General features: G+C 33.3%; 1 protein-coding gene across 1 annotated transcript; it reads right to left on the bottom strand.

The window, feature by feature from the left end:
* Positions 1-17,459: 17,459 nt before the first annotated feature.
* Positions 17,460-18,135, bottom strand: LOC122310081 (acyl carrier protein 1, chloroplastic-like; the record flags this gene model as incomplete). Its single annotated transcript, XM_043123968.1, has 2 exons — positions 17,460-17,888; positions 17,974-18,135. Coding segments are annotated over 2 exons (294 nt in total), but the record flags the coding sequence as incomplete, so codon positions are not given.
* Between the last annotated feature and the right edge of the window lie 88 nt (positions 18,136-18,223).

The following is an 18,223-nucleotide window of genomic DNA, read 5'->3' on the forward strand; positions in this document are numbered from 1 at the left end:
AGGACCACTCTTTTTTAAATCTATCACTGTCGATCTACTCTCACAAAATGATAACAAAACAAGTCTCAATCTTTTCCAATAATTCTGAAAAGTTTTCAAATTTTTTATTAACCAAGCTTTCCCCTGTCTTCCTGAACTTTATCCAGAAGTTTTAAGATTAAAAAAAAAAAAAAAACTGATGAATGCATAAAGAAATCAATTTGGAAAATCTATTGAACAAATACAAATATAACATTAATTTAAGCCATAATTGCCAAAAAATAAAGAATTTCACAGTTTGGGTTAAATGCAAAATCATTATGGTGATAGTTAAATTATGAAAATTTATATTTATAAGTCAATGTGAATAATAATTAATAAGAGATTTTAAATTTTATAAATTAAATCTTATTATTTAAATGGTGTGGATGATGTGCTATATATACTAATTTGAAAATAAAACAACTATATTAATATATAGAGTGATGATGTTCATCATCTCACATCACACACTTTACATATTTTTAAAAAATAAATTATTTTATTTTATTTTATTCTTACTAAACTAATTGATTTGTTTTACAAATTATTCATACACCATATACTTGTTATGAAAAAAAGGGAGAAAAAAACAAAGATATGTGGTGTGTGAAATTTTTCTAATATATAAGCATTTGAATTAGTCCAGACTTCTCTTATTATTTAATTGAAGCTTTATTCTGATTTGGATAATAAAAAACTTTTATATCATCTCATATCATGTTATTTCAATATTCAAATAACATAAACACAAGCACTGATCGTTTGGACTGAGAAATCATCTCAACTTATATTATTTTATCTAATCATTATAACTTTCATAAATTTTTACACAAAATACAGTAAACAATTTAACTTTTGTTAAATCTCAAAACAAAAATGTTATTCAAATAATATTTTAATAAAATTTTATTCAACTTTTATTATCTTATCTCAACTCAATTTCCTCATTTTAAAAGAATAATTATACTTATCATCAATACACACTATACACTACACCAATTTTATTTTATTTTTTTCATTTTTCCTATAACAAATATGTGGTATATAATTGATAAGTAGAACAATTCAATTAGTTTAACAAGAATAAAATTAAATTAAAAAATTTTAAAATATGTAAAGTTTGTGGCGTGAGATAATAAATAACATTCCTCATTTTCAAATCTTAAAACTTTTTCATCTAATCATTATAATTTTTTCAAATTTTCAAATAAAACAGAAAAAATATTTCAACTATTTTAAATCTCAAGATAAAAATAATATTAAATAATAATATTTTAATTTTATAATATTTTTATTCAACTTATTATCTCTCATTTTCCAAAATCTCTATATAACATATTAACTCAAATAATTTTACTATTATTTATTAACTATTTGATTAGTTTTTTATAAATGATCTCGTCACCATCAAGCGAGCCTTAGAATTTGAAAATTACAAAGAAATCCTCGCCAGACCCACCAAGGAAAGAAACACAAAGTTCCTGTTTTCATCACCTATATAATAATAATAATAATAATGATGTTATAAAACTAATGAAAATAAAGATGATGAAAGACAAATAAAGAGAGAGATTGAGAGAGAGAAGCTTCTTATTCATCGTATGAACCTTGAATGACACTCATATATATAGAAGTATAAAGGTCTTAATTGACGGTTGATATCTGGTCAATTATGACGGTTAAATGTAGTCATACAATACAAGTTGATTAATAACACTCTCTCTTTAGAAGACCATATTTAAAAAATATGTCTCATTAAAATCTTGCAAAGGAAAACCTAGTAGGAAAAAAAAACCAATGGCAAAGAAAAAAGAGTATAGTATTCATGTGTACCATCAAGCACTTTAAGATTGCCTCATTAAAATCTTGTAAATGAAAACCCAGTGGATAACACCTTAGCGAAAGAAAAAAAGTACAATCAGCATAAGTTTTCAAGAAATTACTCTCCCTAGTAGGAAAAAAAACCAATGGCAAAGAAAAAAGAGTATAGTATTCATGTGTACCATCAAGCGCTTTAGGATTGCCTCATTAAAATCTTGTAAATGAAAACCCAGTGGATAACACCTTAGCGAAAGAAAAGGAATACAATCAGCATAAGTTTTTAAGAAATTACTCTCCCTGAAAAGTGCATGATAATAGGTTTTCAAATCTCCGCATTCTAATGTTTTGCATAATCTTCTTTAAATATTATAGTTGGTAATGCTTTAGTGAATAAATTTACCAAATTATTACTTGACCGTATCTGCTTGACATCAATTTTACATTTTTTCTCATGAATTGCAATGATCTTCTTGTGTGGATCTGAAAGATAACTTGTATCTGTATATCCAACTAATTGTGGACTTGATCTATGTTAATAAAATAATCACATATTTAGAGTTTCAATTGTACTAAGATAAGGTATTTCAGGACTAAAAATTTCTTCATCGTTTTCATAAGGACAAAATGGATCTTTCTGCAATTTCTTTCTGTATTTTTACTCTGCAATGGCTCAGCAATCTTCTCATGACCAATATATAAGGTATTCTACACCTCGTTCACTAGTTATTTCTGCTTCTACCATAGGTGCTATAATGCAATACAATAATGATCTAATTAATAAGTCAGATAATGATGTTATATACGAGATTGTGAGTCTCGGTACCCGATACTCATCAACTATTGTTGCATTTGCTCAACGACTACAATCCAAAACATCCAACACTTGTGATGTTGACAAACTCAACAAGAAAATTTCTATCATTCAGCAACTTCTTCTGAAGTCCAACATGAAGATAGGAGCAATAAAGTAAGATAATAGGAATTTAAAATCCTTACTTAAATCTTCTTTTCAATTGCCTACTCCTTTAGATATGGATGCCATGTAAATTTTTGAAGAGTAAGATCGTTTAAAGAATGAGGCGAAGAGCCTCAAATTTCTATAATTTTGTTTCGAGATAATAAAATAATATTTCATAAATATTCATATTATGTTTATATCTTCTAGTAGATGTTCTGTGTGCTTCATTTTATTTCTCTTTTAATAATACACATTTCTCACAAAATCGTGATATGAATCTGAAATACTAATTACATTTAAGATGTTGAATTCAAGGTTTCAAGTTTCATGTGATTATAAATCTACACATGAATTTTGATGATAACAAATGAATTCAAAGAATAAAGAAGTCTCAAACTCAAGTTGTCTACATAATGGAGTCAAGCACATCAAGGAAATAAGCATGAGCAAGAAGGGAACAAGTTCACATTAAAATTATAGAGTAATGTTGTAAATCTCTTCAAAATTCGAAATTAGGATTAATGCTCAAAATTAATATTTTATCATAAAGCATTAAAATACATTTTCCACATGTGCATGAATATTTTTGAAAATTAAATTTGAAAATTTTGAAAGATGATTGATTGTCATCTTTTGCATGTGCATGCCTTGATTAAAGGGTTAAACTTTGAAAATATTAAAGATGATTGATTGTCATCTTTCACATGTGCATATTTTATTTGAATATTTTCAAAAGTGATTGATGCTTTTTTAGACTTATACAAAAAGTAAAAGATTAGGTTTGAATTTTTTAAAAATGAAAGTGTGCTCATTTTGTCATATGCCAAAAGTAAAAGATTAGGTTTGATTTTTTTGAAAAAGTGAATGATGTTGTCTTTGACAATTGAAAAAGAAGAACCTTTTATTTGAATTCTTTGAAAAAGTGAATGATGTTGTCTTTGACAATTGAAAAAGAAGAACCTTTTATTTGAATTTTTTGAAAAAGTGAATGATGTTGTCTTTGACATGTGAATCTTTTTAAATTTGAATATGAAGTCTCATATGCCTATAAATAGATCAATTGAGAGCTTCACATTCACAACACCAAGAGTATACAACATTCATTCAAAGCTTTCATTCTCTCTTCTCTAAGCATTGAGCCTTAATCCTTATTCATTTTGAGAGATATAGTTTGCGTTGTATTGTTCTTATTTCACTCATTGAGGAGTGTTTTCTGATAACCTACCCACTATCAGCTCTTGTATCAGAAAAAGGGTGTGTATAACCCTTGTGTGTGTATAAAGTATTTTACACGGGGAATAGTTGAATCACCACGTGTAAGGTGATTGCAAGTGTAGAGGGTGTTCTACACGGATCCTTTGTAGCGGTATTGTTCAAAGGTGTAATAGGTTTCTATCTCCACCTGAAGGAGGTTGAATAGTGAATTTGGGAATCCTCAAGGGGTAGCTTGAGGCGAGGACGTAGGCAGTGGGGCCGAACCTCGTTAACATACTGAGTTTGCTTCTCTCTTACCCTTACTCTTTATATTTATTGTTATTTTATATTTTGTTTATATTTTATATTATATATTTGATTTATAATTGTTATTTTTTTTTTATACAACTCAATTCACCCCCCCTCTTGTGTTAGTCATCTGGACAACAATTGGTATCAGAGCTAAGAGCTCTATTATAAGATTAACTATCTTTTGAGTTAAGATCTTATGGCTAACATTGCAGCTTCATTTGGTGAAGGTCAATCTAGCAGTCGGCCTCCACTCTTTTGTGGAGATAATTACTCATTCTGGAAAGTTAGAATGAGAATATTTCTTCAAGCTCAAGGTAGAGAAATCTGAAAATGTATTGTAAATGGACCTTATATTCCAACAAAAGTGGTTGATGGAGTAAAGGTCAAAAAGGAAGAAGAAGAGTTTGATCGTGAAGACGATAGACTTTATACTTTAAATTTAACTGCTATGAATTTATTATATAATGCTCTTAATGGAAATGAGTTTAATAGAATAATGAATTGCGCTACGGCAAAGGAAATTTGGGATAACTTGGAAGTAACTTATGAAGGAACTTCGCAAGTAAAGGAATCAAAAATTTATATTCTTACTCATGAATATGAAATGTTTAAGATGAATGATGATGAATCTATTTCTAGTATGCACACTCGTTTTACTAACATCATAAACAGCTTGACAGCTCTTGACAAAGTTTATTCCAATGTGGAGATAGTAAGAAAAATTCTCAACTCTTTACCAAAACGTTGGGAATCAAAAGTTACAGCAATTCTTGAAGCTAGAGACCTCAAGAAGCTCGAAGTCAATGAACTCATCGGGTCACTTATCACCCATGAGTACACATTGAAAAGAGGAGAAGAAGAAGGAAAGCCAAAGAAGAGCTTAGCACTTAAAGCTGTTCCTCATGAAAGTGAAAGTGATGAAGATGAGGAAAATGACGATAAAGATGAAGAAGTTGCGATGATAACAAGAAGAATTCAGAGGTTCTTGAAGAAAAATAGAACTCCTCCGAGGAAATCTTTCAAAAAGTTTTCCAAGAAAAATTCAGGTAAAAACGATACTTTAATTTGTTATAAATGCAATAAACCTGGTCATATCAAGCCAGATTGTCCTCTGCTAAAGAAAGATCGAAACAAGGGCAAGAAATCAATGAAAGCTACATGGGATGATGATTCAAGTAGCTCAGATAGTGAAGCAAGCAATGAAGAATCAGCAAATCTTTGTCTTATGGCTAAAGATGACATTGAGGTAATAAATCTTGATAATATTGAAAATCCTTCATATGAAGAATTACAAAATGTTTTAGAAGAGATTTATGAGGAATTTGAAAAATTGGGTATCAAGTATACTGCTTTGAAAAAGAAAAATTCTTCTTTAACAAACGAAATTGAAATTTTAAGAAAAGAAAGTATCATTTTGAAAGATGAAAATCTTGAATTGAATAAGAAGAAAACCGATTTAGAAAATATTGTTGAAAACTTTACGAATGGAAAAAGAAATTTTGAAAAACTTCTTGGTAGTCAAAGATGTGTTTTTGACAAGGCAGGTTTGGGATATATGCCAAAACAAAAATACAAATCTTATAAAAATTTCTTTGATAATCATTCTACCTCAAAGACTAATATTCAAAATTCTTTTCATAAAAATAATTTTGTCAAAAAAGGATATTATTATAATCATTCAAGTTTTTCATATATGTCACATGCTATTTGTAATTTTTGTAATAGAAATGGTCATAATTATCATACTTGTCCTATTAGAAGAAATCATACAATGACTATTAGGGCCATATGGGTACCTAAAAATCTTATTTCTTCTAATACTAATAAATAAAGGACCCAAAGAACTTGGGTACCAAGAAAAATCATTTTAATTGTTTTTATAGGTATGCATGAAGTCATCCACAAGCAAAAATAAGTGGTTTTTAGATAGTGGATGTTCAAGACACATGACGGGAGACAAGACTAAGTTCTTTGATCTTAGATCTAAAGAAGAAGGACACGTGACATTTGGAGACAACTCGAAAGGGAAGATCGTGGGAATAGGTAAAATTGGTAATGAATCTTCTCTCATAATTGAAGATGTTCTACTTGTTGAAGGTTTAAAACATAATCTTTTGAGCATAAGTCAATTATGTGATAAAGGATTTACAGTTACTTTTAAAATGGATAAATGCATTATTTTGAATGATCATGATTGTAATATTTGTTTTATTGCTTTTAGAAACAATAATGTTTATACAATTGATTTTGAAGAAATTACCTCACAAGATGCTATTTGCCTGTCAGCTCAAAATGAAACTAGTTGGTTATGGCATAGAAGATTAGGTCATGCCAACATGGAACTTATTTCCAAACTTTCAAAAAATGATCTTGTGAGAGGTTTACCAAAAACATATTTTCTTAAAGACAAAATTTGTGATGCATGTCAATTTGGTAAACAAACAAAAACTTTTTTTAAAACTAAGAAACATATTTCCACTATTAGACCATTGCAACTGATACACATGGATCTTTTTGGACCAAATAGAGTTGCAAGTCTAGGAGGAAAATATTATGCATTTGTTATTGTTGATGATTTCTCTAGATATACTTGGGTCATCTTTCTTGCTCATAAAGATGAGGCACATAATGCCTTTACCAAGTTATGCAAGAGAATTCAAAATGAAAAGGGTTATACTATTTCAAGTATCCGAAGTGATAGGGGAAAAAAGTTTGTTAATAAAAATATTGAAACATTTTGTGATGAAAACGGTTTTGTACATAATTTTTCTGCTCCTCGAACTCCTCAACAAAATGGGGTAGTAGAGAGGAAAAATAGATCTCTTCAAGAAATGGCAAGAACAATGCTCAATGAGAATAACTTGCCTAGTTATTTTTGGGCCGAAGCGGTAAGTACTGCATGTTATGTTATAAATAGAGTTATATTAAGGTCTAAGTTAGATAAAACCCCCTATGAGCTTTGGAATGAGAAAAAGTCCAACATTAGTTACTTTCATGTATTTGGATGCAAATGTTTTATTTTGAATGACAGAGATAATTTAGGCAAATTTGATGCAAAATCTGATGAAGGTATCTTTCTCGGGTATTCTACTAATAGTAAAGCTTATAGACTATTCAACAAAAAGACTTTGACTGTACAAGAATCTATGCATATAGTATTTGATGAATCTAATTCTCCACTCTCCAAGAAATCTATTGATGAAGAAACAGAAGGTATAAATAACACAGAAAGTCTCAATCTCAACAAAGAGAAAGCAATAGAGGAAGTTCAACATGGAGCCATCAGGAAAGATCATCAAAATTTAATACAAGATGCAACCAAACAGTGGAAATTTGTAAAAGATCATCCAGTGGAACAAATTTTGGGAGAACCTTCACAAGGTGTAAGTACTCGATCATCTCTTAGAAATATTTGTAATCATACTGCTTTTCTATCTCAAATTGAACCCAAAAATATTGATGACGCACTTCTTGATGAATCTTGGATTCTATCTATGCAAGAAGAGTTGAATCAATTTGAAAGAAATGATGTTTGGACACTTGTTCCTAGACCCAAAAATCATACTATTATTGGAACAAAATGGGTTTTTAGAAACAAGAAAGATGAGTCTGGAGTCATTACTAGAAATAAGGCTCGACTTGTAGCCCAAGGTTTTAATCAAGAAGAAGGAATCGATTATGATGAGACATATGCACCTGTCGCAAGATTAGAAGCTATTCGAATGCTACTTGCATATGCTTGTTATAAAGATTTCAAACTTTTTCAAATGGATGTTAAAAGTGCTTTCTTAAATGGCTTTATAAATGAAGAGGTATATGTTGAGCAACCTCCAGGTTTTGAAAATCATATTTCCCCAAATCATGTTTTCAAACTCACAAAAGCACTATATGGACTTAAACAAGCTCCTAGAGCTTGGTACGAGAGACTCAGTGATTTCTTGATTGAAAAAGGTTTTTCAAGAGGAAAAATCGACACAACTCTTTTCATTAAATATGAAAATGATGATATTCTTTTGATTTAGATTTATGTTGATAATATAATATTCGGTGCTACTAATGAAAATATGTGTCAAGTTTTTGCTAAGACTATGCAGGAAGAATTTGAGATGAGCATGATGGGTGAACTTACATTCTTTCTCGGATTGCAAATTAAGCAAGCAAAAAGTGAGACATTCATCAATCAATCAAAATATATTAAGGAATTACTGAAGAAGTTTGGGATGGAAAATGCTAAGGAAATTGGAACACTAATGAGCCCATCAACTAAACTTGATAAAGATGAATCCGGTAAGCCATTTGACTCGAAGATATATCGAGGTATGATTGGTAGCTTATTATATTTAACAGCCAGTAGACCAGATATTATGTTTAGTGTGTGCTTATGTGCACGTTTTCAATCATCTCCAAAAGAATCACATTTAATTGCAGTTAAGCGCATTCTTAAATATCTTAGTGGTACAATTAACCTAGGGTTATGGTACCCTAAGCACACATCTTTCGATCTAATTAGCTACACAGATGCAGATTATGCTGGCTGTAAAATAGATCGAAAAAGCACTAGTGGAGCATGCCATTTCTTAGGTCATGCATTAGTTTCCTGATTTAGTAAAAAACAAAATTCTGTTGCACTATCTACTGCTGAGGCAAAATATGTTGCTGCGGGTAGTTGTTGTGCTCAAGTTCTCTACATGAAGCAACAACTTGAAGATTTTAAACTCAAGTATAATCACATTCCAATCAAATGTGATAATACAAGTGCTATAAATCGTTCAAAGAACCCAATACAACATTCTAGAACTAAGCATATTGAAATAAGGTATCATTTTCTTCGAGATCATGTGCAAAAAGGCGATATAATATTAGAGTTCACAAACACACACGATCAGTTAGCAGATATTTTCACAAAACCTTTACCAGAAGATAGATTATGTATGATCAGAAGAGAAATAGGTATGATGCATGTTATGAATATCTCTTAAAAGATAGACCAGAGTCAATAAAAATAGAGATAGATTTTTTAAATACTTTTACATAAACTTGAGATTCTTAGCCTCATGTTTGAGACGCTCATTCTCTTCATACAATATCATGTCATTCTTATTCATGGGAACCGGCAAGCGGAATGAAGAATCTAATAAAGATTTTAACTGTTTATTCTTCTGCCAAATGATTCCTTCCCTTGTATGAGACTCTTGAACAATTCGTTGAAGTACAACAATTTGTTCTTTGAGCCTTTCAACTTCATGATTTTTGGCTTGTAGCCGCTGAGAAAAAGCAACAATAGAGGAAGAGTAACGAGTCCCAAGACTCACCAAGTCATAAATAGCATCAGAATCTGACTTATTAGTCAGATTATTATTTTCTTGCTGCAACATGGCACCAATGGCAGCTGCAAAAAGGACAGGAGGTTGAGATGCAGAATGCCTCATGGATGGATCTAGAGAAATGTTAGAAGAATGAGCCATTGAAAAAAAAAATAGAAGGCTTAAAACGAGAATGCTGAAGGAATGCAGATGAGTTATAGAGATGAGATGAAAACTTGATGCGGATTTGATGAACTTCAGGACTGATTTTATAGAGATAGCATAAAGAATAAGACAAACTATTTTCTCTTCAAATCTTATTTAGTCAAAAGAAATACAAGATATGCTGGACACACATTGTCAAAAGTTTTCTTACTAACCCAGCGAGATTAACAGTAGATTGTCCCTATTTTTCTAGTAAACAGTGAACCTCTGCTGTTATCTGCCGATGTTGACCTTGTATCTGAACCCTTTCTCGTTCCAGCTCCTCTATTCGTGGTTGCAGATCATGAGCATACCAATCTGTAAATTTTTTTCAACTCTTGGTTTTCTTGCTTTAGCCTTTTATTCTCACTATCCTTATTAGCAAGCTTCTGTCGTAACTCAGATATTTGCATGTTAAGATGATCAATCTCACTCACCCTCGCCATTAACCTTCGAGACAAGATCGTAACAGAGGCAGCATATTGACTACTGAGCATTCTTGATTCTGCAATAATCTTAGAATCAGCCTTACTAAAAAAATGGTTCACTGCTCCTATCATGGTATTGACGGCCTCAGGAAAGAAGATTGATGATTGATGCGTCAAGGGTTCCTGATTCAAGTCTGGAACATTAGTGGAAGAAAATTGCTCAGCCATTCTATCGTTGTGGAAAAACAGAACTCAGGTCAAGAAGCGATTATTTTTTTGGCATCCGATAGATGAAAATGATCATTTTTTTATAGAAACTCGGAGCCTTCAATCCCGTTTGTCAACAACATCAGGCGATTGTTTAAATCTTCAGCCGTATTAAATTCATAGAGTTAGGCCTCGAGGCTTTGCAGCACTTGTCGGGTCACGGACGGCTCCATTTTTCAACTATCTACAGTGACTATTAAACGCATCGTTTTCTTTAGTCCATTTATTTGCTGTCGATCCTTTTTAATGATGCTAAAAGGGGGAGAAGTTTTAGACTAGAACATTAACATTGTTTAAATTGCTAAACTTGTTATATATGCTTGGAATTATATTTATACTTTTGCTTGAAAAACTAACGCATATTTTCAGGGGGAGCTTAAGTATTAATACAGGTTTCAAGTTCTATCAAATATTTGTCATCATCAAAAAGGGGGAGATTGTTGAACTCAAGGTTTCAAGTTTCATGTGATTATAAATCTACACATGGATTTTGATGATAACAAATGAATTCAAAGAATAAAGAAGTCTCAAACTCAAGTTGTCTACATAATGGAGTCAAGCACATCAAGGAAATAAGCATGAGCAAGAAGGGAACAAGTTCACATTAAAATTATAGAGTAATGTTGTAAATCTCTTCAAAATTCGAAATTAGGATTAATGCTCAAAATTAATATTTTATCATAAAGCATTAAAATACATTTTCCACATGTGCATGAATATTTTTGAAAATTAAATTTGAAAATTTTGAAAGATGATTGATTGTCATCTTTTGCATGTGCATGCCTTGATTAAATGGTTGAACTTTGAAAATATTAAAGATGATTGATTGTCATCTTTCACATGTGCATGTTTTATTTGAATATTTTCAAAAGTGATTGATGCTTTTTTAGACTTATACAAAAAGTAAAAGATTAGGTTTGAATTTTTTGAAAATGAAAGTGTGCTCATTTTGTCATATGCCAAAAGTAAAAGATTAGGTTTGATTTTTTTGAAAAAGTGAATGATATTGTCTTTGACAATTGAAAAAGAAGAACCTTTTATTTGAATTCTTTGAAAAAGTGAATGATGTTGTCTTTGACAATTGAAAAAGAAGAACTTTTTATTTGAATTTTTTGAAAAAGTGAATGATGTTGTCTTTGACATGTGAATCTTTTTAAATTTGAATATGAAGTCTCATATGCCTATAAATAGATCAATTGAGAGCTTCACATTCACAACACCAAGAGTATACAACATTCATTCAAAGCTTTCATTCTCTCTTCTCTAAGCATTGAGCCTTAATCCTTATTCATTTTGAGAGATATAGTTTGCGTTGTATTGTTCTTATTTCACTCATTGAGGAGTGTTTTCTGATAACCTACCCACTATCAGCTCTTGTATCAGAAAAAGGGTGTGTATAACCCTTGTGTGTGTATAAAGTATTTTACACGGGGAATAGTTGAATCACCACGTGTAAGGTGATTGCAAGTGTAGAGGGTGTTCTACACGGATCCTTTGTAGCGGTATTGTTCAAAGGTGTAATAGGTTTCTATCTCCACCTGAAGGAGGTTGAATAGTGAATTTGGGAATCCTCAAGGGGTAGCTTGAGGCGAGGACGTAGGCAGTGGGGCCGAACCTCGTTAACATACTGAGTTTGCTTCTCTCTTACCCTTACTCTTTATATTTATTGTTATTTTATATTTTGTTTATATTTTATATTATATATTTGATTTATAATTATTTTTTTTTATACAACTCAATTCACCCCCCCTCTTGTGTTAGTCATCTGGGCAACATAAGAAATGGTATATCAGAACTAATAATTTCATTCATATTCCCTTGAAGCGAAAATGGTTTCAGATTTATATTTCAAATATGTGCAATTTTTATGAACTATTCTGGAATCTCAATGACATTTAAATCATGTACATAAATTGCAATAAAAGTTAATATAGATACTGAAAATATATGGAAAATAGCTTGTTCCACGTACGTTTTACACAAATACTCATTGATATTCAACAAGTATCACCTCTTAGGTGTTTGGACTACGACTCCATATGTATCACATTTTACTAGTGATATCAATTCTGCAGGAATTGTTTCTTTCTATTTTGGCCAATATTTTTACGTCGATATTCTTCAACGGTTTTTGACTCATTTTCTTCATTATTTTTGGTAATATCAAGTACTATCTTATATGAAAATAAGTTGTCGACAACGGTTTTATTTTTATCTAGAATTTCTCTAATACTCATGAAATATATCAAGATATCGTTATTTTCAGATATCTGTCCCTCTTCAAGAGAAGACATTTCATGAAAAATTTCTTCAAGAGGATTATACTTTTCAGGAGTTTTTATGAGAGAATTTTGTACAGAAAATTTGGATTGATCTTATTACTTATTTTATGGGTACGGCCTCTTCAGGAGTACCAACTTCTTTTATTTGTCATTTTCTCTTTTGAAATGATTTATCTTTTGTATCAATAGGTCTCGCATGTTTTTAGACATGTCTTATGTTCATTAAACTACTAAATTTCTTAATTGTCATACGGGGACTTCAATCATCGCTGGGATTTTAGTAGCTAGAATATGAGATATTTTTATTTTATTGCATCAATAAATTAATTATTATCTGAACTTCCATTTCACCTATGATAATCCAGATAACGTCGAATTATTTCATTTTATTTGCTTCTAGTAAATTTTTCTTTCCACTCTTGGTAGGAAGACTTTATAATAAAAGAAAATTCTTGTTCTTTTATAGACGTCCATATAAAAATTATTTGACTTATTGTAATTGATTTCAGATGATCAAGATAATCATGAAAAACATACAAATACTTTAAATCATATCACTTTTGATGCATCATAATATTTGATTTAATAGTTGTATAATATCATCCCAAAGATAAAGTTTGTAGTTTTTCCAATATAAGCTTCTGGAATCATAGAAGTATTATAAAGATATTCATTACCACGTCCAATCTCTTAGTTTTTTTTTGAATAAAATGCACCATTCTCTTCTGAGAATGATATAAATCCAATATCATTCACTTCAGGGAATGAGGTGGAACTAGTAGGACGTGACTAATGATTTTTTAATAAAAATTCATTATTTTGCTTAGCCACTAAAAGACTAGATATAAATTTAGAATATATTGTGAACTTTTACACTCGATATTGCTATTTCAGGAGCACATTCGAGGCAATCATTTTAAACATATATTCTTTAGTAACTTTTCTTTACACAATTTCAATTATGCAACTTCAAGTGCATTAATCATAATGAGTTTTTGGTATACGTATCACTCATTTAAATTATCTCACAGAATTAATAGATCTTTTATTGAGATACTCAATAAAATTATTGTTTTAGAGCGATCCTTCAATGATGCTCAATTTCTATTTCAATATGAATCTTAATATGAGATACTCAATAAAATGATATTGGTTTAGAGCGATCCTTCAGGGATGTTCAATTTTTATGCTAAGATGAATCTTATCATCAATAATTTATAATAAGTATAAAAAATAAATAGAACTTGTACATAAACTCTGTGAATAAATATAGAATTTTATCAAGTAATAATAAGAAATATAATCTTTAATACTCACATTGGGAATTACAAATAATATATTGAAAAACTTACTTTAAGTAGAAAACCACTAGCTTCATAATCAACAGAGCCTTGTGTAGGATCCTTGACAGCTTGAGTAGTGAGCCCATTGAAGTAGCAGGTCCCACTAGACCTTCTGAACTGTGCCCAATAAGAGCTAAATTCGTAACTCGCGTGCCAGGTCACGAAGTCAGCTTTGTGACACCTTCCCCCTGGTTGAATCAGGTCATAGGTTTTGTTCCTCTGCGAGCACGCGTAGGACACCAGAAGCTCTGCATTGATGACATTCTTCAGAGATACTGCTGTGATGACCCGCTTTTACGTGTATTTTCACTGAAGGGTTGTTTTTAATTTACTTAATATATTAGTTTATTTATTTTAAATTATTGTATTTTAAATTGATTTTAATTTATTTGATGTGGTGTTTAATTTATTTAGTCGTTTTACTATTTTTAAAATCATTTTCGGCGGATCAATTTTTAGTTTTTAGAGTGAAGACTGAACCTCATTTCTTTCCCCCATCTTTCCTTTCTCATTTTTTCTTTTTCTCTTTTCTTTTTCTTTTTCCTTCTTTTTTTTTCTTCTTCTTCTTTCTTCCTCTCTCTCCCCGCACGCCCAAACCCCTTCCTTCCCTCTCCCCGTTGCCGACCAGCCCCTTCACCCAGACCGCCGCCGCCTGCCGGCGTGGCCGACACAGCCATCAGCGTTCGAACCCCCTCCGACCGGCGCACCACCCCACCAAATATCTCCCCCATCCAGCCAGCCGTTAGCCACCTAGAGCCATTTCTTTCCACACGGTTTTTCACCGTTTCCGGCGCCGTCGTTCCACCTCCGGCCACCATCTCTTTACAGCTTGTTTATCTACCTCTTGCCGACCTAACCCATCCAATTTCGGCCCCAATCCGTTACCGGAGCAGCTCCCACGAGCTCAAATCCGTTCAGCCCCTTTTTGGCTTTCCACCGCCATTTCCACCACCACTCACTACCAAAACTCGTTTTCCTTAGTTTCATAAATATCTCAAAACATTTCCCTATCAATTTCGTACTTTGGTTTGTCCCTGTTCGAAAATGGGTAATTTATTACCCATGGCCAGAGTGTAAAATACGCTGTTATGTTACTTTTCCTCTACATTTTGTAACGCTGCGAGCTTTCAAAAAATACCGTATAGCACTGTAAGTATTTTTCAAACTCTACTTTTAGATTTAAATATATTTTGCTCTTACAATAATTATTTGACTGCTGGTTGGTTGATTTCGGACTGAGTCCGAAGAGTTCGGGGGTCAGATGGATTGAGGACAAAGTTATTTGGTTGATATTGTTATTTGTTTGAGATATTTGTGCCTTGATGTTTGCTTTGTATAGTGCATGCATGTTCATGTTTAAAAAGGAAAAACTGGATTTTCTGTGTAATTGCATGCATGTACACGTGTTTGAAAAATGAAAGCTGGGCTTGTAAGCGAGAAATGATTTATGGTATATGTGAACGGTTGGATTGACTGGTTTGAGTTAGAGGCACGTGTAGGGATGGTGGTAAGCAGGGACGGTGGTAGAATCCTGCCTTTGATTCCCGCCTAAGGTGCTCACGTAGGGATGGTGGTGAGCAAGGATGGTGGTAGAGTCCCGCCTGTAATTCCCGCCTACAGTGCTCTGACGGTCTGGTTTTTGGGCCATTATCGGAGATAATGGCGAGCTTATGTTTAAAGGATATGTTTTGGGCCAAATGAGACTTTCGGCGTGAGTTGGTGAGGAATACATTTTTGGGGCCAAATGAGATTTTGGCATGCGTGAAAAAATATGATTTTATGGGATGTGAGCATTTGCATTCTTTCCTGCATATTGTGGAGTTTATTATGTTTTTATCTAGTGGTGTTTGGATTTTGCTTACCTGCAGCATCATTTTTAGTTCCGTAGATTTTGGTGCAGAGTTCGAGGAGGAGGAGGAGGCTGAGCCCGAGGATGCAGCTCCGTCGGAGTTATGAGTTGGGTTATGCTTTATATTTAGCTTTGAAACTATATTTGTGTTTTGTAATATTTTAATATGTAAGTTTTGAACAGTTTTGTATTAAATAAGAAAAATTATAGTACTTAGTTTATGACTTTACTATCCGCTGTGTGTTTCTTCGTGCACATTTGTTGCTTATACACACTTGGCACACGTCGATAGGGTGGTGACCCGTGATGTCACCATCCGGATGTCTCGACTTCTCCGTGTTCGTGCTTGGGGATTTGGGGGCGTCACAACTACGGCGAGTTCGGGCCATGGCAGCTGAGGCACTTCGTATTGACGAGCCTGGCTTGGGCTCTGGAGGCTTTCCACACCATGGTCATGATCTTTGCCGATCGAGTACCAAATCTGGTAGATGCAGCTCACACAGGCAAGGTCGGGGACAGGGAGCTTTCGGAGGATGATTCGGAGGGCTTCACGACACCGCTCTATCTTGGTGATAGAGTCAGCCGCCAAAGAACATGGCCTAAGCCAGCCCAACCTTATACTTCTGTCCACAAACCAATACCCACTCCGTCATCGTTGAGCTTCCCAACCCACGGTTCCACTCCCACGATACCGATTTGAGCCCACAAACGCTGGCTACCGTGACGTCGCATCCCAAACTAGACGTGCAGGAAGCGACCGAGTACCAGAGCCCATTATCGAAGTGATAGGAACTTGACGAGTGCTTGGTTGTCGGAGACAGGAGCGGAGCATCCGAGGCTAATCCGCTTAGCGGCATTGATCTAAGCAGTCTCGGGGTCCTCATGCCCATTGGGATCCGAGGCACTAATTGCGAGGGCCAACCGCATCTGAAACTCCTCCTCTGAGAGATAGAAATCCCCATACCCATCACTGCCGCAGCCATCCTCAACCATCCGATAGACCACCAACTCATCGGCCACAATTCTCCCCATTGTGATAAACCCAGAGGCCGAAGAAGACGAAGCAAGTGTGTTCGGATTGGGACCCGAACTGGGAATTAGGTTCGTTGAGGGTTGGGTCTCGCCCAATCTGTGGTGCTCATTGAGTCCACCACCGATCTGAAGCTTTCTCAGCAGATGCTTCATTTTTGACATCGATCATCTAAATTTTTCGTATTCGTCGCCACGGTAGCCAATTTCTAAAGAGAGAAATGGGAGCTGGAAGCTGAAAGATTCTTCCGATCATGCTGATAACATGTTATAAAACTAATGAAAATAGAGAGAAGGAAAGACAGAGAGAGAGATTGAGAGAGAGGATTTTTATTCATAACATGAACCTTGAATAATATCTATATATATAAGAATACAAAGGTCTTAATTAATGGCTAAGGCCTGGTCAATTATAACAGATAAATATGGTTATACAATACAAGTCAGCTTATAACAAATTCTTTGTTACTTATAATTTCAAAAAACCATGCTGTCTGTTGGTGTCCAAAACTCCAAAGCATCATGAAACCAAATGGGTTTTTGCAACTGATTCAGAATCTATATAAATAAATAAAAGAGCTCTCAAAATTAACCTAGGCCAACTCAAAACATTACCAGTTCTAATTCGGAGACTGATGAGAGGGAACAACTCAAAACAAAGAATCAGAAACAATTAAAGAGGAAAAAAAACTAGCCCAAATTCCTTAACAAAACTGTTACATTCTCCAACCACCTAGCTCTTTCCCTAGGCTTCGGGCTTCTTCTGCACAAGCTTCTCTATCAAATCAGCCGCTTCTTGGACCGTTGTTATATTCTGTGAGCTTTCCTCCTCGACGCTGATTCCGAACTCTTCCTCCAAACCCATAACTATTTCCACCTACATTAGCAGTGTTTTTAATCACCATAATCAAGTTGATTGAAATGATGAACACATTAAGTCAAAACCTTCGTTGAGGTTATACCGTATCAAGAGAATCAGCACCCAGGGCAGCAAACTTGGACTCAGGGGTGAGCTCAGTCTCGTCAGACAGTGCCAATTGTTTCTTTACTATCTCGCAGACTTTCTGCACTGTCTCGGGCTTGGCCTGCCACACTCCAAAAATGGGGATTCTCAGGTACTCATGAATTCACTCATCGGATTTGGATCCCTTAAATTCCAAGCCAAATTCTAAAAGCTTAGACCAAGAGACATACACAAATTGAGCTCTACAA

Source organism: Carya illinoinensis, chromosome 5 (genome assembly GCF_018687715.1).
Source record: "Carya illinoinensis cultivar Pawnee chromosome 5, C.illinoinensisPawnee_v1, whole genome shotgun sequence".
Taxonomy (NCBI): Eukaryota; Viridiplantae; Streptophyta; class Magnoliopsida; order Fagales; family Juglandaceae; genus Carya; species Carya illinoinensis.